Source organism: Salmo trutta, chromosome 1 (genome assembly GCF_901001165.1).
Source record: "Salmo trutta chromosome 1, fSalTru1.1, whole genome shotgun sequence".
Taxonomy (NCBI): Eukaryota; Metazoa; Chordata; class Actinopteri; order Salmoniformes; family Salmonidae; genus Salmo; species Salmo trutta.
The window spans coordinates 34,877,158-34,902,233 of record NC_042957.1 but is presented as its reverse complement, the minus strand read 5'-3'; the positions used below and the strand labels follow the sequence as shown (position 1 = coordinate 34,902,233).

Here is a 25,076-nt window from a genome sequence, read left to right as displayed (position 1 = left end):
TACTCATTTCATTTGTAGCTCGTTTACAATTGGTCCTATTTTTTTGTTTTTTAATTTATGTAAGATTACACAGTGCTCAAAACATTAATAACACCTTCCTAATACTGAGTTGCACCCCCTTTTGCCCTCAGAACAACCTTAATTTGTCAGGGCATGGACTCTACAAGGTGTCAAAAGTGTTCCACAGGGATGCTGGCTCATGTTCACTCCAATGCTTCTCACAGTTGTGTCAAGTTGGCTGGATGTCCTTTGGGTGGTGAACCTTTCTTGATACACGTGGGAAACTGTTGAGCAAAAACAGCAGCTTTGCAGTTCTTGACCCAAACCGGTGCATCTGGCACCTACTACCATACCCTGTTCAAAGGCACTTAAATCTTTTGTCTTACCCATTCATCCTCTTAATGGCACATAGTAGTGCACTATATAGAGTACCATTTGGGAAACATAAGAACTGGGATAAAGTGCTCTTTTTATGGCTCTAATCTGTGTAATTAAAACCAAATGTCACAGAGTGCCAGTGGAGCCTGTCACATTTCATTGTGCCATATGTTAGATGAACAGAGCCATTTGTGGCTGGGGAAGGAAATAAATGGCTAACTACTGCTGTGTAATGATAGCGCCACATGTTGAGGCCTACAGAAAGCCCCAGAAAACAAAAACATTTCTGTTGCCTTTCTAAGAAATCGACATGTACCTTCCAAATATAAATATACTGGATTAATACCAGAAATATTTTCAGTCTTGATCAAATGATCACATAAAAATGAAGAAAATACTTAGTGCATTATGTGATTCCCAAAGATGGTACTGCTACATAATATACACAAGAAAAATGTTGTGGAATGACTTTTAACATCTTTAACATCTTAGCTTCACATTAGCCTCCCTCAGTAGGACTGCCTGGTTATTTTGGCTACGGTGATAGTCCTGTGTAATAGTCTCTTTTAATTGCTACTGGGGCAGCAAGGGCGAGCTTGTCAGAGCAAAACACAGCATGCTGCGAGTGGCTGACTTGCATCCCAAATGGCACCCTATTCCCTATGTAGTGTGCACTGCTTTTGACCAGGGCCCTGGTCAAAAGTAGTGCACCACATAGGGAATGGGGCACCATTTGGGACATGGCTGCGATCTACTACCACCACGCTCACCCAATTGGTTCAAGATGTTAAGGCAGCCAGGCACCACGTGGCCCATTAATTGTTTCCTTCCAAAAGACAGGAGCAGAGCGGAGCTGTATTCCTATAGCTTCAAACGCTGTGACCCGGGGTGATGTTCTCTTCTGACTGACATTCCGTACCCCTCTGAATTACATGTTGCTTTAATTAACATATATATGACAAAGAAAGACGTCAGTTACCATCGTCCCTCAGGGTGCATCATTCTTAGATTTGATTAGCACATAAGCTCAACTTTTCAAACTATATTCAGACCAAACCCTATTGCTTCCGGAAGGTCTTGTGTATATAATCATGGTATAGTACTAAATTCATGGGTGTGAATTTTAAGTGCCTTCACAGGCGAGTTCACATTCACAGCCTCTGCAGTCTCTGTTGGAACCCATGGTTGGTCTCTGGCTACGCTTTCACGAGAGGCCAAGCTCACTGAAGCTAGCCACAGGCAGGGGTTGTTGGGGCCTTCTTGGGAACCGGGGCCATCTTCTTCCCCCCCCTCGGACTGCTCAGGCTCGGGTCTGGTGAGGCGACTGTGGTTGAGCATGGTGAAGAACTGGAACCTCTCGCCCATCTTCTGGGGGTTGGTCAGCATGTCAAAGCCCTGGATCAGCTCGGCCTTCATAGACGGGTCTGCACAGTTCCTCAGCAGAACCTGAAGAGAAACCCAACATTGCAATTAGGCAACGCTAATTGAGTAGAGGGCAAAGTAAAACGTTTATCCCAAGTGCTCTTGAAAGCCCCGATCAGCCAGTTGAAAACCATGAATGTCCACTTAACGTATTGCTTTGAAAGAAACTGATGCAAACTCATTAGTGGGTGAATTTGTCACGAAACCAGGACAAAAAAAAAGATACTTTTTTTTTGTCCTGGTTTTGTCAGGAATCACCCAAGTATGAAATGCTCACTTTGTAAACAAATGTGTTCACAAACAAAAAGCGCAAGGAACATTTCTGGGATCTTTTATTTCAGCTCATGAAACATGGGACCAACACTTTACATGTTGCGTTTATATTTTAGTTAATACATTAGTCACCTTAGCCCCAGGTATAAATAAGTGGAATAATGCTGTGTTAACACAGGGTTCCTTCCCACCTGTAAGCGTGTATCGATGCCCATATTTTTCAGGAAGTGTCTTTGGCCCCATGCAGGCCACCGTAGCTCCAGCCATCTTCCTCAGGTAACTGAAGTCCACGACAGCAGTAAGGTCAGCAGAGCCAGGGGACGCTAGGACATCTTGGAGCTTATGATCTTTGAAACCCTGGGGGTGGGGGACAGGAGAGACGGTCTGGTGTTATGACAACATGACGCATGACTACAATAGTTTGTTATTTGTGTAATGTTACATTTTCACTTGACTTAATTTGTTAGTTGTTAAATATTTCCTTCTTTTTTTTCAATTCCAAATCAGGTGCTTCCTTTCACGTGCAACAGCTGATAATATCTTCATGTAGTCACTTGTGACATAAGTGTGAGCCGTCCTGAACCATGGACGCCTTGTTCACAGATGGGATTGTGCAGTTCCCTGCCACATGTCTTTTGAAGGAGGGGGCCGCTTGTTTGAACCTCTTCCCCCCCCCTTTTCATCACACACATTAGTGAGTCCCAGAGCCAGAGAGCCATGCAGTGAGACCCCCCCTCTTAATAGGGGCCAGATGGGGCTAGGTTAGGGTGGAGCACGAGGAACAGGACTGGAGGGCAGTTAACCCTGATTTCCGTGTGTCACCAGCAAAGGGCAAGAGAGGCATGTCGGCTTCCTGCATCGGTTTCCTTGTCGCTGAGGCTTGTTCGGCTAATCACATTACCATACATACTAAGTCAGAGACACACACAAACCGAGACTGTATTAAAACCTGCTGATAAATGGGCCAAGTTGGAGACATGATGGTACGCACTCTGAACGTGTCCGTCTTGGTCCCTCCGTGCCCGTAGTCTGCAATCAGTCCTGCGCCCCCGTCCTCTGCGATCCGATTGGCCAGTTGCTGGACGATGTCCCCTCCCTCCGGGCAGACCTCCACGAGCCGTCTCACTTCATCTGCCTAGGAGGTGAGGGGTTTCAGAACAAAAACAAGAGCGGCTCTGCTTACCTCGTCTGTGTGAAGCCCAGGCCAACACACAGAGGCCTGAGAACACACATCATCAATCATACATGACTTCACTTCCAAATCATCTCCACTAAGCAGCACCGGCTCCAAGCTCCTAGGCAACACAGAACCAAAAGGAGGGGCTTGCCTGGGTGGGATAAGACGCATCCCAAACGGCACCATATTCCCTATATAGCGCACTACCCTATGGGCCCTGGTCAAAAGTAGTGCACTATATAGGGAATAGGGTGCGATTTGGGACACATACCCTTAGACTAATCGGGGAACACATGTTGAGGGGAAAAAGAGACTCAAGTGGAGTATTAAAAGCTATAAGCCTATCTCCTTCTAATGGAAACTCCATTAGACCACAGTGATGAAAGAGCGGAGCAGCAGAGAAGATTATGTACAGCTTTTAACCATGGCGAGCGTAAAGAGAACAGCGTTAAGGTTAATAAACTCTACTACAATATGTGGAACCTGAGATACACATGCCTGTCAGGCACGGGCTGCAGCCATTAGTCGGGGTTTCAAACCAGTAAGGGGGTTTCACCCAAGATCACTCATGATGTCAGGCTTTGGCACGCTGTTCAAAGCCCCTGCACTCTTCCAGAGAGACCAGATGAAATAGGTTGGTACTGTATATATTGCATAAAGATGGGTAATAAAAGACAGATGCTGGAGAGTCGTCAAACTTTTAAGGAAAAAGGAGTTTGTCGAGCAATTTGAGGGTGTGTTTGTGTCTATGTACCATAAAACAAAGGCTTAAGCAAAGATATTGAACAGTTTTTTTAAAATCTTTGTAATTAAAAAAGGTTAAAGGCTCAATGCAGCCGTTTTTATCTCAATATAAAATCATTTCTGGGTCACAAAATGTTATTGGCAGAGAGGTTTGGAACTCTCATTTATTGGTCTATTAACTTATGCCGCCTGGTGATGTCACCATGCAATCCAAAACCACACCCATGCAAAACCGGTTAAGTGTGAATTGTATTTTCAACCAGCAACTATCAGGAAATAACATTGATCACATTTCTTCACACTTTTACACTGTTAGTTTCATCAGCTGTTGTACAATATGATACAAAACTCAAGAAAAACTGAATCAAAAATGTGATTTTCCTGTGTTTTACAGTTTACATACACCTTAGCCAAATACAATTAAACTCAGTTTTTCACAATTCCTGACATTAAATCCTAGTAAAAATTCCGTCTTAGGTCAGATAGGATCACCACTTTATTTTAAGAATGGGAAATGTCAGAATAATAGTAGAGAGAATCATTTATTTCAGCTTTTATTTCTTTCATCACATTCCCAGTGGGTCAGAAGTTTACATACAGTACACTCAATTAGTATTTGGTAGCATTGCCTTTAAATTGGGTCAATCGTTTCGGGTAGCCTTCCACAAGCTTCCCACAATAAGTTGGGTGAATTTTGGCCCATTCCTCTTGACAGAGCTGGTGTAACGGAGTCAGGTTTGTAGGCCTACTTGCTCGCACACGCGTTTTCAGTTCTGCCCACAAATTTTCTATAGGATTGAGGTCAGGGCTTTGTGATGGCCACTCCAATACCTTGACTTTGTTGTCCTTAAGCCATTTTGCCACAACTTTAGATGTATGCTTGGGGTCATTGTCCATTTGAAAGACCCATTTGCGACCAAGCTTTAACTTCCTGACTGATGTCTTGAGATGTTGCTTCAATATATCCACATAATTTTCCTCCCTCATGATGCCATCTATTTTACAAAGTGCACCAGTCCCTCCTACAGCAAAGCACCCCCACAACATGATGCTGCCACCTCCATGCTTCATGTTTGGGATGGTGTTCTTCGAATTGCAAGCCTCCCCCTTTTCCCTCCAAACATAACGATGTTCATTATGGCCAAACAGTTCAATTTTTGTTTCATCAGACCAGAGGACATTTCTCCAAAAAGTACGATCTTTGTCCCCATGTGCAGTTGCAAACGGTAATCTGGCTTTTTTATGGTGGTTTTGGAGCAGTGGCTTCTTCCTTGCTGAGCGGCCTTTCAGGTTATGTCGATATAGGACTTGTTTTACTGTGGATATAGATACTTTTGTACCTGTTTCCTCCAGCATCTTCTTCTTTTTTTTACCCCTTTTCTCTCCCCAATTTCGTGGTATCCAATTGGTAGTAGTTACAGTCTTGTCTCATCGCTGCAACTCCCGTACGGACTCGGAGGGGCGAAGGTTGAGAGCCATGCGTCCTCCGAAACACAATCCAACTTAGCCGCACTGCTTATCCCGAAAGCCAGCCGCACCAATGTGTCGGAGGAAACACCGTACACCTGGCGACCTGGTCAGCGTGCACTGCGCCCGGCCCGCCACAGGAGTTTCTAGCGCGCGATGAGACAAGGATATCCCTGCCGGCCAAACCCTCCCTAACCCGGACGACGCTGGGCCAATTGTGTGTCGACACATGGACCTCCCGGTCGCGGCTGGCTGCGACAGAGCCTGGGCCCGAACCCAGAGACCACTGCGCCACCCGGGAGTCCTCCAGCATCTTCATACGGTTCTTTTCTGTTGTTCTGGGATTGCTTTGCACTTCTCGCACCAAAGTACGTCAATCTCTAGGAGACAGAACGCGTCTCCTTCCTGAGCGGTATGACGGCTGTTTGGTCCCATGGTGTTTATACTTGCGTACTATTGTTTGTACAGATGAACGTGGTACATTCAGGAGTTAGGAAATTGCTCCCAATGATGACCCAGACTCTACTATTTTTTTCTGAGGTCTTGGCTGATTTCTTTTGATTTTCCCATGATGTCAAGCAAAGAGGCACTGAGTATGAAGGTAGGCCTTGAAATACATCCACAGGTACACCTCCAATTGACTCAAATGATGTCAATTAGCCTATCAGAAGCTTCTAAAGCCATGACATCATTTTCTGGTATTTTCCAAGCTGTTTAAAGGCACAGTCAACTTAGTGTATGTAAACTTCTGACCCACTGGAATTGTGATACCGTGAATTATAAGTGAAATAATTTGTCTGTAAACAATTGTTGGAAATATTACTTGTGTCATGCACACAGTAGATGTCCTAACCAACTTGCCAAAACTTTGTTAACAAGAAATTTGTGGAGTGTTTGAAAAACGAGTTTTAATGACTCCAACCTAAGTGTATGTAAACTTTCGACTTCAACTGTATATACACTGAGTGTACAAAACATTAGAAAACACCTGCTCTTTCCATGACAGACTGACCAGGTGAAAGCTATGATCCCTTAATTGATGTCACACGTTAAATCCACTTCAATAAATCTAGATGAAGGGGAGGAGACAGGTTAAATGAGGATTTTTTAAGCCTTGAGACAATTGACATGAATTGGCATGGATTGTGTGCCATTCAGAGGGTGAATGGGAAAGTAAAAATATTTAAGTGTCTTTGAACAGAGTATCGTAGTAGGCACATCGGTTTGTGTCAAGAACTTCAACGCTGCTGTTTTTTTGCCCATGCTCAACAGTTTCTTGTGTCTATCAAGTATGGTCCAACTTGACACAACCGTAGGAACCATTGGAGTCAACATCCGTGTGCCAGCATCCGTGTGGAGCCAGCACACCTCGTAGAGCCCATGTTCCGATAAATTGAGCCTGTTCTGAGGGAAAAAAGGGGAGTGCAACTCAATATTAGGAAGGTTTTAATAATGTTTTGTGCACTCAGTGTACATTTCCACACTATGAGGTTGGAATAATACTGTGAAATTGATGATAATGCACTTTTCATGTAAGGCTTGTTTGAAAAGACCACCTGAAATTTCAGCCTGTTTTGGTGGTATGGAGTTTTGGCCTGCCTGGTGACATCCCATCCCCACTCAGACCACTCCCAGACAGTCCTACCTTTCGAGCTTGCTTCTTGCTTGAGAAATTGCTCTTTGCTAAGAAGCATTTTTGTTTCTTTTTGACCATTTTAATTGAAAACAATCACAGTAAGGTCCTTAGTTGTTGCACAGAAATGATTTGATATTGACATAAAATCAACAGCTGCATTCGACCTTTAATCATCAACACGCAGCACTCACCTGTATGAGCTGAGGAGAGGCAAGAGTGGGAGCTGGCACTATGACAAACCTCAGCTTGCCTGGCTCATCTAGTTCAATATCCACCATCACCTCCCTCCAGCCCTTCTTTGTTCTCTGTGCCCACATCACAATCAATGCACAACGCAACGGATCAAATGGCACTTACAATTCATGTTTTTCAATTACTTGTGATCTGTTATCAAGATCTATATATCTAATCCAAATAGCTGGTAAAGTAAATGTACCTGGAATTTGTGGATGGGTAAGGCATCAAAGAACTCATGAGCAAGGTAGATGCTGAAGCCTGTTTGAAAGAAAAAAATGCCAATCAATAACACATTCACACCCAGTAAATGAAATGTATTAAAATCTTACCATAGCTAAATGATTAAGTATTACAGCATGCATCATTAGTCTCCAGACAAGTTTCTATACTACGTTTACCTCTAGACACGTAATCCAACATGAGATTAACTAAATTAAGATGAACTACAATTACCTCATTTAAAACTATAGATTACTACCTCTGGGGACGTCATCCAGGTTGCGGTACCAGGAGATGGGGAGGCCTGTGGTGATGGTCCCCTGGCGGTACACAGGCTCATCCTTCCTGGCCCACACCTGGCTCTGGTTCCTCATCAGAGCCTGGGCCTGGACCTGGCTCAGTTTAGAACTCACCTCCACAAGGTGAACTGAGACAGCAGCCCCGCCCAGGGCACCACGCAGCTGACTGATGACCTGGACAACACAGACAGACAGACAGACAGACAGACAGCGTATTGTTTAGCAGTTTAGCTTATTAGATTGATGGACTAAATGTGGAAATTGCTCCCTCCACTGGTCATATATTGAACTCACATGAATACTGTCTGTTTACAAAGCATTTGGCCATGTAGTAGGACATAGCATCACTAGACTGGGCATATAGTACCAGTCCAAAGTTTGGACACATCTACTCTTTCAAGGCTTTTTCTTTATTTTTAACATTTTTCTACATTGTAGAATAGTGAAGACATCAAAACTATGAAATAACACATATGAAATCATGTAGTAAGCAAAAAAGTGTTAAATCAAAATATATTTGAGATTCTTCAAAGAAGCCACCCTTTGCCTTGATGACAGCTTTGCACACTCTTGGCATTCTCTCAACCAGCTTCATGAGGAATGATTTCCCAACTGCCTTGAAGGAGTTCCCAAATATGCTGAGCACTTGTTAGCTGCTTTTCCTTCACTCTGCGGTCCAACTCATCCCAAATCATCTCAATTGGGTTGACGTTGGCTGATTGTGGAGGCCAGGTCATCTGATGCAGCACTCCATCACTCTCCTTCTTAGTCCCATTAAGCGCAAACCTGAGGGTATGGCGTATCGCTGCAGCACAGCACCCCCACATCACCACACCTCCTCTTCCATGCTTCACAGTGAGAACCACACATGTGGAGATCATCCGTTCACCTACTCTGCGTCTCACAAAGACATGGCGGTTGGAACTAAAAATCTCAAATTTGGACTCATCAGACCAAAGGACAGATTTCCACAGGTCTAATATCCATTGCTCGTGTTTCTTGGCCCAAGCAAGTGTCTTATTATTATTGGTGTCCTTTAGTAGTGGTCTCTTTGTGGCAATTCAACCATGAAGGCCTGATTCACAGTCTCCTCTGAACAGTTGATGTTGAGATGTGTCCGTTACTTGAAATCTGTGAAGCATTTATTTGGGCTGCAATTTCTGAAGCTGGTAACTCTAATGAACGTATCCTCTGCAGCAGAGGTAACTCTGGGTCTTCTTTTTCATCATAGCGCTTGATGTTGTTTGCAACTGCACTTGAAGAAACTTTCAAAGCTCTTGCCATTTTCCAGATTGACTGACCTTCATGTCTTACAGTAATGATGGACTGTCCTTTCTCTTTGCTTATTTGAGCTGTTCTTGACATAATATGGACTTAGCCCTATTTGGTAAAAGACCATCTTCTGTATACCTCCCTACCTTGTCACAACACAACTGATTGGCTCAAACGCATTAAGGAAATAAATTCCTTTTAACAAGGCACACATGTTAATTGAAATGCATTCCAGGTGACTACCTCATGAAGCTGGTTGAGAGAATGCCAAGAGTGTGCAAAGCTGTCATCAAGGCTACTTTGAAGAATCTCAAATATATTTAGATTTGTTTAACACTTTATTGGTTTTTACATAATTCCATATGTGTTATTTCATAGTTTTGATGTCTTCACTATTATTGTACAATGTAGAAAATAGTAAAAATAAAGAAAAACACTTGAATGAGTAGGTGTGTCCAAACTTGTGACAGGTACTGTACATACTCTGAGAATGTCATTGGCCAAGGATTCCTCTTCCTGGTCCAAACTCCACTAACTGGAAGTGACTGGGCTTCCCTGCTCCCATCCACTCGCTTAAATACCAGATCCCCAGCAGCTACAGACAGAGAAGGGATAAGCTGAAACCATAATCATCATCACTTAGGGCATTGGTATGGAACAACATCAAGAAACTAGAACATAGAAAGACTGTTGATCAAGCATGTATATGCTTACATCTACAACACAGCAATCCATATATGTATTGATTAACATGAATTAAAATATGGTTCTGATGAAAATGCTTACCTCCCCAAAGATCTGACTAATTTCTGGCATTGTGATGAAATCTCCATCTGGCCAAAGCATATCATTCTGCACATAATAGCGCTGAAAAATAAACAGACCGCTTCATCTCTGAAACAAACATTTCTTTAAAGAATAGTGGCATTGTCTGGTTTCTTTACTGTAGTGTGTGTGTGTGTGTGTGTGTGTTAGCTAGTTACAACACTCAGACAATGTTCCACTGTAACAGTAGGCTACTAACGTTATACTTTCCCAGAAATGGACATCAAGCCTGACTGCCTAGTAGCATTAGAGAGACAACTGAAAGCACACCGGCGGGGATCAGCTAACTGCGTTTCATAGGCCTACATACAATATCTTGTCAAACTTCAGCCCATCTTTACTTGACAGACTTTGGCAGAAGATGAATTAATTCCTCAGACTCCACGAGTGTAGCCAACTAGCAAGCTAGCAGATTCAAAAGTGTTTGGTCCAACCAAGATGGCGTAGCAGTCAGACATGTGTTTTGTCTTGTCCCGTGTAAATATCGTTAATATTTTAATATCCCTTTCCATCTACAGACTGAATATACTCTCCTGCAACCCGCCTCACCCAATGTGGTACGCATCTGCTATTTTTTATACTTAAGAACCGGAACCCCCATCAAAAGCTAGCTACTAGCTAGTAGTCAGTTAGCCATTGCTAGGCCCATCTACTAGGCCCATCTCCCGGCTAGCCGAAGAGGCCCATCAGCCACTCCTTGGGCTACAATACCTATTTTGCCAATTGGCATGGACCCCCGCCGACCCATCACGACTGGACTACCGACGTGATTCGCCCGAGGGGGTTTCTCAACTGTCTCCTCCGTCGCGAAGTCCCCTGAATGCCCACCCGCTAGCCTGCTAGGCGCGGCCCGCTAGCTGTCTAGAGCACATCGGACTGTTAGCTTAAGAGGCCCATCGGACAAATTCTTCGGCCACTATACCTATTTTGCCAATTGGCCTGGTTTACCACACGGAGCCCTGCTGATCCGTCCTCTGAACCGGAACCCCCAACAGAAGCTAGCCAGCTAACTAGCAGTCAGCTAGCGACTGTTAGCGATCATCAGCTACCTTTAGCAGGGACAACTCTCGCCAGTCTGCACAGCGCGACTCAAACCAGAGCAAATCTGACTTATTTTTCTCCATATCTCCGGATTCCTACTGCAAGCTCTGAACCTTTTTTTTTCCACCTGGATCATCGCAGCTAGTCAGCTGCTATCCGAGTGGCCACTCCTGGCTAACGTCTCTGTCCCGAAGCAAGAACCAATTAGCCTGGAGCTAGCCTTGCTAGGCCCATCTGCTAGGCCCATCTCCCGGCTAGCCAAAGAGGTCCATCAGCCACTCCTTGGGCTTCAATACCTATTTTGCAAACTGGCCTGGACCCCCGCCGACCCATCACAACTGCACTACCGACGTGATTCGCCCGAGGGGGTTTCTCAAATGGATCCTCCGTCGCGACGTCCCCTGAATGCCCATCTGCTAGCCTGCTAGCCGCGGCCCGCTAGCTGTCTAGAGCACATTGGACTGTTAGCTTAAGAGGCCCATCGGACAAATTCTTTGGCCACTATACCTATTTTGCCAATTGGCCTGGTTTACCACACGGAGCCCTGCTGATTCGTCTGCCGACGTAACAGCACGAAGGGGCCACAACAGACTTTCTTCCGTCGCGACGTCCCTCAAAGGCCCTTCTGCTAGCTTGTTATCCCCGGCCCGCTAGCTGCCTGAAGCCATTCACTGGACTCCTATGATCACTCGGCTACGCATGCCTCTCCCTGACGTCAATATGCCTTGTCCATTGTTGTTTTGGTTAATAATTGTTGCCTCATTTCACTGTAGAGCCTCTAGCCCTGCTCAATACGCCTTAGTTAACACTTTAGTTCCACCTCCCACACATGCGGTGACATCACCTGGTTTAAATAATACTTCTAGAGACAATATGTCTTTCATCGTCACTCTATAGTGAGTGTACTCCTAATCTCAGCTCGTTACCTGTATAAAAGACACCTGGGAGCCAGAAATCTTTCTGATTGAGAGGGGGTCAAAATACTTATTTCCCTCATTAAAATGCAAATCATTTTATAACATTTTTGACATGCGTTTTTCTGGATTTTTTTGTTGTTATTCTGTCTCTCACTGTTCAAATAAACCTACTATTAAAATTATAGACTGATCATTTCTTTGTAAGTGGGCAAACGTACAAAATCAGCAGGGGATCAAATACTTTTTCCCCCCACTGTAGATAGCTGGTGTTCTGAAAGAGCTGCAAAATCTGGACCCCTACAATTCAGCAGGGCTAGACAATCTGGACCCTCTATTCCTAAAATGATTTGCAAAAATTGTTGCAACCCCTATTACTAGCTTGTTCAACCTCTCTTTCGTATCGTCTGAGATCCTCTTCAAAGGGGGAGACACTCTAGACCCAAACTGCTACAGACCTATATCTATCCTACCCAGCCTTTCTAAGGTATTCGAAAGCCAATTTAACAAACAGATCACCGACCATTTCGAATCCCACCATACCTTCTCCGCTATGCAATCTTGTTTCCGAGCTGGTCATGGGTGCACCTCAGCCACGCTCAAGGTATTAAACGATATCATAATCGCCATCGATGAGAGACAATACTGTGCAGCTGTATTTATCAACCTAGCCAAGGCTTTCGACTCTGTCAATCACCACATTCTTATCGGCAGACTCAGCAGCCTTGATTTCTCAAATGACTGCCTCGCCTGGTTCACCAACTACTTCTCTGACAGAATTCAGTGTGTCAAATCGGAGGGCCTGTTGTCCGGACCTCTGGCAGTCTCTATGGGGGTGCCACAGGGTTCAATCCTCGGGCCGACTCTTTTCTCTGTATACATCAATGATGTCGCTCTTGCTGCTGGCGATTCTCTGATCCACCTCTACGCAAACGACACCATTCTGTATACTTTTGGCCCTTCTTTGGACACTGTGTTAACTAACCTCCAGACGAGCGTCAATGCCATTCAACTCTCCTTCCGTGGCCTCCAACTGCTCTTAAATGCAAGCAAAACTAAATGCATGCTCTTCAACCGATCGCTGCCCACACCTACCCACCCATCCAGCATCACTACTCTGGACGGTTCTGACTTAGAATATGTGGACAACTACAAATACCTAGGTGTCTGGTTAGACTGTAAACTCTCCTTCCAGACATCTCCAATCCAAAATTAAACCCAGAATTGGCTTCCTATTTCGCAACAAAGCATCCTTCACTCATGCTGCCAAACATACCCTAGTAAAACTGACTATCCTACTGATCTTTGACTTCGGTGATGTCATTTACAAAATAGCCTCCAACACTCTACTCAGCAAATTGGATGCAGTCTATCACAGTGCCATCCGTTTTGTAACCAAAGCTCCACATACTACCCACCACTGCGACCTGTATGCTCTCGTTGGCTGGCCCTCGCTTCATATTCGTCGCCAAACCCACTGGCTCCAGGTCATCTATAAGTCGTTGCTAGGTAAAGCCCCGCCTTATCTCAGCTCACTGGTCACCATAGCAGCACCCACCCGCAGCACTCGCACCAGCAGGTATATTTCACTGGTCACCCCCAAAGCCAATTCCTCCTTTGGCCGCCTTTCCTTCCAGTTCTCTGCTGCCAATGACTGGAACGAACTGCAAAAATCACTAATGCTGGAGACTCGTATATCCCTCATTAGCTTTAAGCACCAGCTGTCAGAGCAGCTCACAGATCACTGCACCTGTACATAGCCAATCTGTAAATAGCCCATCCAACTACCTCATCACCATATTGTTATTTATTTTGCTCTTTTGCACCCCAGTACCGCTATTTGCACACTCATCTTCTGCACATCTATCACCCCAGTGTTTAATTTGCCATACTGTAATAATTTTGCCACTATGGCCTATTTATTGCCTTACCCCCCTTATCCTACCTCAGTTGCACACTGTATATAGACTTTCTCTATTGTATTATTGACTGTATGTCTGTTTATTCCATGTGTAACTGTGTTGTTGTTTGTGTAGCACTGCTTGGCTTTATCTTGGACAGGTCACAGTTGTAAATGAGAACTTGTTCTCAACTAGCCTACCTGGTTAAATAAAGGTGAAATAAAAAAATTATAATAAAAAGTGCTAGTACATCCGCCTTCTTACGCCAACAACACTTCTGATTTGACAATATTGGGTTAGTTTGTTTTGCATGGCGCGGTGCCCCGGGTGAGTTCACTTCAGATAAATGGAATGGTTTAGAATGTGCAAACGATCTCGCCCATTCTATGCAAAGCCGGTAACAAAACTTTTGATTGGATCAAATTTACTTGTGAACTTTGAACTTTAGTTCAAACAGTCCTGTTTGATACATACAAATCAGAAATACAATCCAGAAAATCCTATAGACTACTAATGGTTTTGGATAACAAAATAAAATACACTAATCTTGTTCTGAAATCAAGCTGGATATGAAGATCACAAATAATTGCTTTCGACGATAGTGAGGCAGTTACTGTACACACTTTCCTTCCAGGTCCTGTCGTTTTTCTACATGCTGCTTTCAGCATGGCACCGAAAGGAAAGAACCGTAAGGCATTAGCCAAAACACATTTTGTGAATGTAAAGGACGAGTTTGAAAATGACAACGATGGAGATGAGGAAGAAGAAATCAATGGAGATGGTCCTCAATCGGACGACGAATTTAATTTGGACGAGGTTTTACGTTTGGGTGGAACCCGAGTAAGTAACGTTATGAGGCTAGCACTGCATGCTAACTAGCACATTTATCCTGCTGCTAGCACTAAACACGTGCCCTTTTCTCCCAAAATATTGAATAAACTGTTTGTTGTTCAACTGTTAATGCTATCTATATTTGTTCCACTTTGCTACGCTTTATCTAGCACTGTCAGTAGTTATTGACGATGATGCTAGGTAGCTAAGTTAGCTAGCTAGTTGCCTTGAAACCCGACGATGAATTGCATTGAATTCTACGTCGTGCAAAAATGAGTGTTTGGATCTGGAAAGTTTCTTTTCACGACCTGTTGAATAAAATTACATTTAAACATACTCAACCGGTTACAGCTGTTGGTCTTTTGACGGTAGGAATGCAAGACAATATATCCACAGGAAAGTATAATTAAATCACCGTATCAAAGCGCACATTGTACGTTCAGATTAATATCGCCTGAATGTAAACATGTGCACAAGCTCCGCACGTATACATGTTTGGCCTGCATGTATTATCATTTTGTGGGCATGCTTCAGGTTATAGAAATCTGGACGCACAACCGGCGTTGTAAAAAAAAAGTTTGATTTAATTGTAAGTTAACGTTACCTGTGGATATATTATATCACAGAGTACCAACTGAACGGACAACTGTAAATATAATTTTACTCATCATTCTGGCTTGTGGAGGTCTGTAAGATTCAAACGCAAATTTCTGCTCGATGTAGAATTCAATACAATTCAACGTCGGGTTAATAGGCAAGGTACTACAATATAACTAACGTTCGCTGCTTGCAAGTGGTTGTACTTGGTAATGTTCACAGACAAGTCATGACTGTTAAATCACCGGTTTTCTCATGGCTTTTTTCTTGTCCTGGTGTAGGCTGACTTTGCCCTGCTTGCCGCCATCATTGATGAGAACGAGCTGATCGACGGTGGAAAGAAAGGAGCCATAGATGACCTGGAACCTGGCGAGTTGGAGACATTCATCACCAAGCTGGGCGTCCGCTCATACAAAGAACATCAGATTGTCCCAGATGAGCCTACAGAGGAAGAGAAGGCAGAGGCAAGCCAAAAGGAGAGCAAAAAGGCTGATGCCAAGTCAGATGATCAGAAGCCCAAACCAGAGCGTAAAGGCAAGGACCTGCCTACCACATCTACAGTCGAGACAAACAATAAGAAAAATAAAGAGACAGCAAAAAGCGTCCCGGCCACTGGAAAGAAAGCTAAACTAAATGCCAATGTATTTGAGTTTCAGCCGAGGCAGCTGCTTCTGATCAAACCAGGTGGCAAGTGGTTTGACCTGGAGTACACTGCAGAGGGTACCTCTAACCCACAGGATGAGTCTCAAGTCTCCCAGTACAAGGCCCTGGCTATAAAGCTGTTTGAGGCTGAGACAGGGCTCTACAAGAGCAAGAAGAACATGCAGAAGGGGGCCAACTCAGCCTGGATGAAAAATGTGGTCTCCTCAGGGACGCTGGCTGACAGGATGGCGGCCATGACAGTTCTGATCCAGGATGCCCCGGTACAGAGCATAGAGCATGTGGAGAACCTGGTCTCCATGGTGAAGAAGAAGGGTAGTCGCAGACAGGGGCTGATGGCTCTGGACACTCTCCGAGAGCTCTTCATGTCTGACCTGCTGCCAGTGAACCGCAAGCTCAGGACCTTCTCCCAACATCCCTTTGACAAGCTGGAGCAGAAGGCGAGTGGGAACAAGGACGTGCGCGACCGCCGCCTCATCCTGTGGTACTTTGAGCACCTTCTGAAGTACCACGTGGCTGAGTTCGTGGTGGCCCTGGACCAACTTGCCCACGACACGGTGGCAACCACCAAGGCCAAATCTCTGGCCACTGCCCACGAGCTGCTGCTCAACCGGCCCGAGCAGGAGAGGGCCCTTCTCATCCAGGTGGTCAACAAGCTGGGAGACCCTGAGTACAAGACGGCAGCCAAGGCCTCGTACCTGCTGGAGACCCTGCTGCACAAGCACCCCAACATGAAGGCGGTGGTGTGCAGCGAGGTGGAGCGCCTCATGTTCAGGCCCAACATCAACCTGAAGGCCCAGTACTACGCCGTGTGCTTCCTCAACCAGGTGCTGCTGAGCCACGACGAGGCCGAGCTGGCCAGCAAGCTCATCTCCATCTACTTCTCCTTCTTCCGAGCCTGCATCAAGAAGAAGGATGTGGAGTCCAAGATGCTGAGCGCCCTGCTGTCGGGCGTGAACAGGGCCTATCCCTACGCCAAGGCCGGGGACGAGAAGGTGAAGGAGCAGCTAGACACGCTGTTTAAAGTAGTGCACCTGGCGAAGTTCAACACTGCCGTCCAGGCTCTCATGCTGCTCTTCCAGGTGATGAACTCTCAGCAGATCGTCTCAGACCGCTACTACGTGGCTCTCTACAGGTAAACAGCACTTCTAGACTTGCTGGTGTGATCAAGAAGAATGGCTGTATGTTGTATCAAATCCTGTCCAAAAATATTTGACATGTGTATTTGTTTGCTGTCTGTTTCTTAATAGTTGTCTAATTTATACTAACTTGATAGTATTTAGTCATGGGACCTCATTTTGCACTTTCTTAGTCAGTGTTATAGTAGACATACCTTTGACTGTACTGAACAAAAATATACACACAACATGCAACAATTTCAACAATTTTACTGAGTTACAGTTCATATAAGGAAATTAGTTAATTGAAATAAATTCATTAGGCCCTAATCTATGGATTCACATGACTCGGCAGGAGCGCAGCCATGGGTGGGCCTGGGTGAGCATATGCCCACCCACTGGGGAGCAAGGCCCAGCCAATCAGAATACATTTTCCCCTTCAAAATGGCTTCATTAGAGACAGAAATACTCCTCAGTTTCATCAGCTGTCTGGGTGACTGGTCTCAGATGATCCCGCAGGTGAAGAAGCCAGATGTTGCGGTCCTGGGCTGGCGTGGTTACACGTGGTCTGCGGTTGTAAGGCCAGTTGGACGTACTGCCAAATTCTCTAAAACAATGTTCAAGGCGGCTTATGGTAGTGAAATTAACATTCAATTCTCTGGAAACAGGTCTGGTGGACATTCCTGCAGTCAGCATGCCGATTGCATGCTCCCTCGAGACTTGAGACATCTGTGGCATTGTGTTGTGACAACTGCACACTTTAGGGTGGCCTTTTATTGTCCCTAGCACAAGGTGCACCTCTGTAGTGATCATGCTGTTTAATCATCTTCTTGATATGACACACCTGTCAGGTAAATCGATTATCTTGGCAAAGGAGAAATGCTCACAGGGATGTAAAAAATTTTGCACAAAATCTGAGAGAAATAAGCTTTTCTGTGCGTATGGAACATTTCTGGTATCTTTTATTTTCCATTTGAGATATTTAGGAGACGCTCTTATCCAGAGCGACTTACAGCAGTGAGTGCTTGCGTTTTTGTTATATTTCGACTGGTCCCCTGTTGGAATCGAACCCACAACACTGGCGTTGCAAGCGCCATGCTTTACCAACTCAGCTCATGAAACATGGGACCAATCCTTTACATGTTGCGTTTTTATATATTTTTGTTTAGCATACAATGATCATGATGTTTCATTGATGCATCTATGTTTTCTGGTTTACAGGAAGCTCATGGACCCAGGTCTGTCTCTGTGCTCCAGGCAGAGTATGTTCCTCAACCTGCTGTACAAGTCTCTGAAGACAGACATCGTCCTGCGGCGGGTCAAAGGCTTTGTGAAGAGGCTGCTGCAGGTCAGCTGTGAGCAGAACCCTACATTTGCCTGCGGGGCTCTCTTCCTTGTATCAGAGGTCATGAAGGCCAAACCAGGCCTCAAGCTGCTGCTGCAGGAGGGTGGGGTAAGGCCAAGCTCAATGACATCAGCATAAAGTACTAGTTATTTTCATTTTATGCACAATCACATAATGGAACTCTTGGGGAAAGTTTCCCAGGCACAGTCTAAGACTAGTCCAGGACTAGACTTAATCTATATCTGGGAAACCAGCCATTAGATTCATTTATTCTAATGATTTTTGTCGTCATGTCACTTGATCTCACATATTATGATATGATTGCAGGATGGTGAAGAGGAGGATTTCAAAGATCTTAAGGAAGAAGAAGAAGAAGAAGAGGATGATGAGGAGAGGTTTGTAGATGCAGATAAGGTGGAGGAAGGACTGCGTGAGGTCAAACCGGAACTGCCGAAGCCCACTGCATCGTCGTGGGTACATCACCAAAACATTGAAGGTGAGTTTTATTATTAAGACCACCCCCCTTAACAGTATTTTTCAATTCACACATTTGGGGAAATCCTACACCCAGATGCTTATAAATGCATGTATTATTGTGTTGAAATTACTGTAAACATTTGTTGTAATGTAAGTAGAATTATGTTTTGATTGCAACTCCTGCATATTCAGTGGTCACCTTTCCCCCTCTTCATGCATACTCGTTCTTTTGTTGTCCAGGTGGGAAGGGTATGGAGACCTACGACCCGTTACACAGAAACCCCCTATACTGTGGGGCTGACCACACCACGTTATGGGAGCTGCACAGGGTGAGCCTCATGACAATGTTGGGTGCATCCCAAGTGGAACCCTTTCCCCCCATATAGTGCACTACTTTTGAACAGGGCCCGTATTGCACTAGATAATAGGGCGCCATTTGGGACGCAGTCGTTGTGTGATGAAAGGTGTTCTGTGTTATGGGCTTGCTTGAGAAAAGTTACTGTACCATAGGATAATCCATTTCTGTTGTTATTTTACGTCATGTCTTTCCCCCTCAGCTCTCTGCACATTTCCACCCGTCAGTGTCACTGTTTGCCAAGACAATCCTACAGGTAAAATGAACAGGTTTTTTTGTTGTTGTTTATATGCATGGAGAAGCTTGGTGCTTATTACCAAAAAATTCATACGAAAGTTGCCTGTGTAACAATGGGCCCAAGTGGGTATCAGGGCTAGCCCTCACTATCCCTCTTACTACCACTGTAGTTTTTCTGTGTTTAATTCATCCCCTCTGCATCATGTCCTCAGGGAGAGTTCATCAACTACACAGGAGACCCTCTCCAGGACTTCACTCTCAGCAAGTTCTTGGATCGCTTCGTCTTCAGGAATCCCAAACAACTGAAGGGCAAACGTAATATTTCCAACATTTTCAATTGCCTTTTTCTCTCAGTACACCAGAAATGCATTTCATTGCCCGATTCACATTATTAATCAACTGTCTGGTCTCAGTTCATTCCCCGAATCAGTTATTCACCCTGCCTTTTCGTCTTGGTTGAAACTGTTTTCATCTCAATCATTCACAGAAAACACAGACGCTACAGTTATGCAGCCCAAACAGAAGCTGGCTATGAATAACATCCACAATTTACCTGGTGAGTGTGTCTTTCGAATCACTATGAAGAATGATACGGGGTCCCGTTATTGAGCAGAAGTAAGGAACGTCTCCTTTCTCCCATCTCTCAGTAAACTGTGAGGAGTTCCTGTCCAATAAGGAGAGTCAGATTCCTGTGGATGAGGTCTTCTTCTATCGGTGAGTAACAAGGATTATATAGACAGACCTTTTGAGTAACACTATCAGATTTAAAAAATATATGTGTATATATTATGAATAAGGCAGCAAAGGAAATGAATGGTCCATTGTTTGAGTGATTCAAGTTCTGGACTGTCTTTAAAATGCCCTGTTCCCCACGCTAGGTACTTCAAGACACGAGAAGCGGAGAAGGCACTGCATCGGCCACGAGGAGATGGAGATAACGAGAGTGTGGATGACGTGGACGATGACGAGTTTGAGAAGCTGCTCGGTAAGTTCAAGGACTCTGAAATGAACGGTTATTGGTCAAAATTCAGGAAATAGGTCAATGTATATCAGACTTCAGGCTCATCTTTGGTTGCCTTCTCGTCCTATCCAGATTCATACGAGGGAGACAGTTACTTCACTGACTTGCCAATTGATGAAACAGACCTGGACTTTGCTGGGTAAGTACAAGTTTGATAAAGCTTTGCATTCAGATATCATCAGTGATTCATGTGTACACCTATCAAACATGGCATTGAAATGGTTCCCAGTGATTCTTTTTTTTTTTTATACTGAATGATATATCTGACATTTTGTGTTTGTGCATGTTGCAGCAATGTTAAGACCAAATCTAAGAAGGGGAAGAAGGGTGGAGATGATGATGAGGATGAGTCAGATCTGGATGATGACTTGGATGGTGATCTGGATGATGAGGAGTTGTCCCTTGGCAGTATGGACGAGGAGGACTTTGGAGATGAACTGGAGGAGGAGGGGGGGGCCTTCATGGACCCCGCTGGGGAGGAGGGTATGTTTTATGTCCCAATTATCTCTCCTTCCTCCCAAAGGGTGCACTTGTTCACTTCCCTTCACTAGTTTGAAATGAAATGAGTGGTTCATGAAATATGGTGGAAAGTCCCACTTGCTCATCCCTCCACGAGTGCAGACTTTTTACTCTAGTTTCTTTCAGAACTTGATAATGGTGATATTGCTTTTGGTGGTAATTTAAGTCCATTTTCTTAACTTAAATTACTTTCAAAAGGGCATAATTTTGAATGGCTATTAAAAAGTTGTTTAAAATATTGTTTTCCCTTCAAGATTCAGATGATGAGATGGAGATTCCAAACCTCACTCCAGGTTCTAAAAAGAGCAAGAGGAAGGCATCAGAGGATCTTAGCTGCAGTGGGTCTCTAGGTTAGTAGCTGGGCCTCTTCATACTATCGAACTGCTCCGAATCTCATTTTAGAAGTGTAGAATCTTATCTGACAATGTTGACATTCTTCCACTGTAGGTTCCAAACCAGGGAAGAAACCCAAAGGGAAGAAGGACACGGCCATGCTTGCGTCTGCTGAAGAGGTGAGACGGTCATGCCTATCACTTCTCATAACTCGCCGTGTTAACTTAGCGTGCTGATGGCTATCCTATCATGGCTATGCTATCCATCAGTTTGTTGCGTTAGTTTCTTGTATGAAACTAAAGGATATCACCTGAATGCTAAATGTACATTACATTTTTTTCTCCCCAGTTTGGATTTATGTTGGATGAAAATGCTGGCTCAAAGTTTGACAACATCGGCATGAATGCCATGGCCAACAAAGACAAAGCAGGTAAGCCTTGGCTTAAATACAGTCTATTAAACATGTCCATGTCTTTATTGGATACTACAGTTAGTGCCACCTGACAGGAAAAAAAGCCAAATTGTGTAAGTGACTTTACTCGGTTGGCTAGATACTAGCTAAAAACTACAGCATATCCACATGGAGAGAGTCAGTAACTTCACAGCAGTTTGGATCACTCTAGTATTCCTGTCAAAGTTGCACAAAATAGATAGCTCCATCATACTTGAGAGATGAACTGTTAACCAACCCTAAGCCAATACTGAATTCAGTCCATGTCCGGGTATATTTCATATCAAACAGGTTGTTTGAATACAGTAGATGACTTTAGTAGAGGATGTGGAGTAAGTTGCTCTTCTCCCCCAGGTGTCAGGCAGCTGAAGTGGGAGGCCCAGAGAGACGATTGGGTCCGAGGTAGAGATGTCAAGACCCTACGGAAGAAGAAGGCCATGTTTAACAAGAAGAAACAGTTTGGCAAGCCACAGTTTGGCAAATCAAGGGCTGGCAAAAAGACTTTCAAGAAGTAGTAATCATTTCTGAACCTAAGATCACTTAAGTTTGTGTTCACGCACACTTCTCTACGCCGCCTTGGAACAATCTTCCAAGGTCTTGCTCTCGAATCCCATAAACCCTGGCATATTCGCTGGACAGACAAAGTGATGGTATTTTAGGCTGCATAATTCAGCCTAATTCTGAATTTAATTTTACACTAATTGGTCTTTTGACCAATCAGCTCTGAAAAAGATTTGATGTGATTGATCAAAAGGCAAATTAGTGTGGGGGGTCAGAATTAGGCTGCCTGTGTGAATGCAGTCTAACACTATTTTTTTTGTCTCCAGTTTATTACAAGTCCAACGAATATGCCAGGGTTAATGGGATTTGAGAGCAAGTGGGTGATATGCCAAGGGTGTGTTCCTTAGTGCAAACTGTATTGCCTTTATCTATCTATACCTGTTGACAGTTCCTGGTTTGTTCTACCGATCATTGGAGAAAGTCCTTCATGGCTGTGTGAAATCAAGTAGGCTGCGTTTACACAGGCAGCCCAATTCTGATTATTTTTCCACTAATTGAACTATTGGCCAATCGGATCAGCTCTTACCCATAATTGGGCTGTCATGCTTTGAAGTTGGGCTGCCTGTGTAAACACAGCCGCATTCTCTGTATTGACATTTTAACTCTGTTCTATATTTTGTATTGGTTTATACAAGGTAAATACAACATGAAAACATTAGCATACTATGTCTGGTCTGTAATAATTGTAACTGAAGATGAAACGTTTTATTATTTGGTGCCGATTTTATTGCTGTGCGGTTTGGAATTGGAACGATTCTTCAAGTTTGTATGTTTTGAGCTGTCAACAGCCCGTACCCTCCAGAACAGAGAGAAGCATGTTGTTCATACTGTTTCTGAAATAAAAATTTACATTTTGTTACAAAGCAAAACAGTACATAGCCCAAGATAGTCAGTGTACATGGCAAATGTAATTTCTATATAAAATGTAAATGGTACCATACCTTGACTTGTGTACATCTTGTAAAAAAAAGTCCATAAGCACCCAGCACACCTGCCACTTCAAGTAGTACTACTCCTTTGAACAGTCTCTTTGCTAACAGTGTCAATGGTTCAGGGCCATCTAGGAAAGAATGAGTCGAATTTGGTCAACAACAAAAATGTAGGACTTGTCTGCCACCTGAGGTTTATTTGATCGAATATAAGTTCTGAAATTTTACGTTTTTAAGAGTGTACTGATATATGTACGACACGTGACATCCCGGTAAAAAACATAGTAGCGTCTCCATTGAATACAGACGGTTGACGTAAACAAACCTAATCGAATTTTCTAGAACAGATTACAATAACGAGATCTATCCACCAATCCAAAGAAAGGATAGGCGGGAGCTAGACAGCCCGCCGTGCCGCTTTTTGGACAACAACTCCCATTGTTAGGGCGGAGAGACATGTATCTTGTTAGTATATCCATGATCTTTGATTCAATCCAAATTCATAGTCTTTATTTTTTATTTAACCTTTATTTAACTAGGCAAGCCAGTTAAGAACAAATTATTATTTACAATGACGGCCAAACCCGGAAAACGCTGGGCCAATTGTGAGCCGCCGTATGTGGACTCCCAATCACGGCCGGATGTGATACATCCTGGATTCGATCCAGAGACTGTAGTGACGCCTCTTGCACCTTCGACGGCTGTGCCACTTGGGAGCCCGATTAAGGCAGACAACTGTTTATTTCAGCAGAGAAGACGCGTACGCACTGACAACCCAGACTTTTCAGTACACATATTCTAACAAAACAAATACTTGTCGTTTTACAAATTAAAAAGGTTGTAATATCGGTTTTTATGTTGTTATAACAACCTACATTTCTGTGCAGTACGGAAACGCAGATGAGGCATACAGGATTTCAACTGGATAGCACAGCCACCAAGTCAAAATTGGCTAGGTCTATATTGTAAAACTCATGAAAACAAAAATGTGCTTTTTGGTCATAATTTAAGGTTAGGGTTAGGCAAAAGGTTAGCAGTGTGGTTAAGGTTAGGGCGAAGATTTAAAATCAATTTGTAAGAAGATAAATTGTAGAAATAGGCGGGGTTGATGACTTTGTGGCTGTGGTAACTAGTGACGACCAATATGCAGGGCGGTGTGAAAGCGTTTCTATTAACACTGCTCCCTGCTACTGCGAGGACTCACCACAAGGGGTCCCTGTACTCAAGATATAAACAGGCAGGGCATGATAAATCAATTTCATACGATCAAAAAAATGTACAGGAATGATTGGGGGAGGAAGGGAGGAATTCAATTACCGAAGTCATTTATTTAGTCTATTCCCATATCACCATAGGATCAACAGTCTGTATGCACACCTGTGCTTCTCTGCCTCCTCAGAGCAAAGATGTCCTAGTAGGAAGGACACAAGGCATTTCCAAGTAGGCTGCATTTTTAAGGAGGAGAGGATCTTATTTTCACCGCAGATCTCCATTTCACCAGAGAGACCACACCTAAGCAACTGTGCTCACAGATAGATTAACCTCAATGCTTTTAAAAAAAACGAATGCATTAGGACTGTTTAGTATTATGTACTATTATGTGAAATGTTTATAAGGCGATCTACACTCCCCTCCGTATGAATTCGGACAGTGAATTAGGACTGTTTTACTGTTTAGAAATGAAAGTATTTTATGTATTTAGTCCCCCTATTTCAAGTAAGTATTCGGACAAATGTATTACAGTTTTTCTTAATCGTTTTGGTTCAATTCTCGAAAGAGAATTATTTCTTTCAAAACAATAAGTTCAAATCTCTGAACAATTAGTTTCTTGTTCACA

The 25,076-nt window shown here is 43.8% G+C and overlaps 1 protein-coding gene and 1 pseudogene across 1 annotated transcript; one reads left to right on the top strand and one right to left on the bottom strand.

The window, feature by feature from the left end:
• Positions 1 to 1,446: 1,446 nt before the first annotated feature.
• LOC115194821 (protein arginine methyltransferase NDUFAF7, mitochondrial-like) lies at positions 1,447 to 15,120 on the bottom strand (annotated as a pseudogene).
• Positions 14,279 to 23,250, top strand: cebpz (CCAAT enhancer binding protein zeta). Its single transcript, XM_029754726.1, has 16 exons — positions 14,279 to 14,645; positions 15,515 to 17,028; positions 18,233 to 18,464; positions 18,684 to 18,852; positions 19,074 to 19,162; positions 19,391 to 19,444; positions 19,638 to 19,740; positions 19,913 to 19,981; positions 20,073 to 20,139; positions 20,304 to 20,410; positions 20,519 to 20,585; positions 20,739 to 20,929; positions 21,220 to 21,315; positions 21,413 to 21,477; positions 21,647 to 21,728; positions 22,104 to 23,250. Exons 1-16 carry the CDS (start codon positions 14,472 to 14,474, stop codon positions 22,262 to 22,264), a joined length of 3,240 nt encoding a protein of 1,079 aa, XP_029610586.1. The 5' UTR covers positions 14,279 to 14,471; the 3' UTR covers positions 22,265 to 23,250.
• Positions 23,251 to 25,076: the final 1,826 nt, after the last annotated feature.

Excerpts from the sequence above, each read along its gene's own strand:
- cebpz (XM_029754726.1), top strand. The coding sequence starts at position 14,472 with ATGGCACCGAAAGGAAAGAACCGTAAGGCATTAGCCAAAACACATTTT. Across the intron at positions 17,029-18,232 it reads TACTACGTGGCTCTCTACAG|GAAGCTCATGGACCCAGGTC; the intron begins GTAAACAGCACT and ends TCTGGTTTACAG. Across the intron at positions 18,465-18,683 it reads TGCTGCTGCAGGAGGGTGGG|GATGGTGAAGAGGAGGATTT; the intron begins GTAAGGCCAAGC and ends ATATGATTGCAG.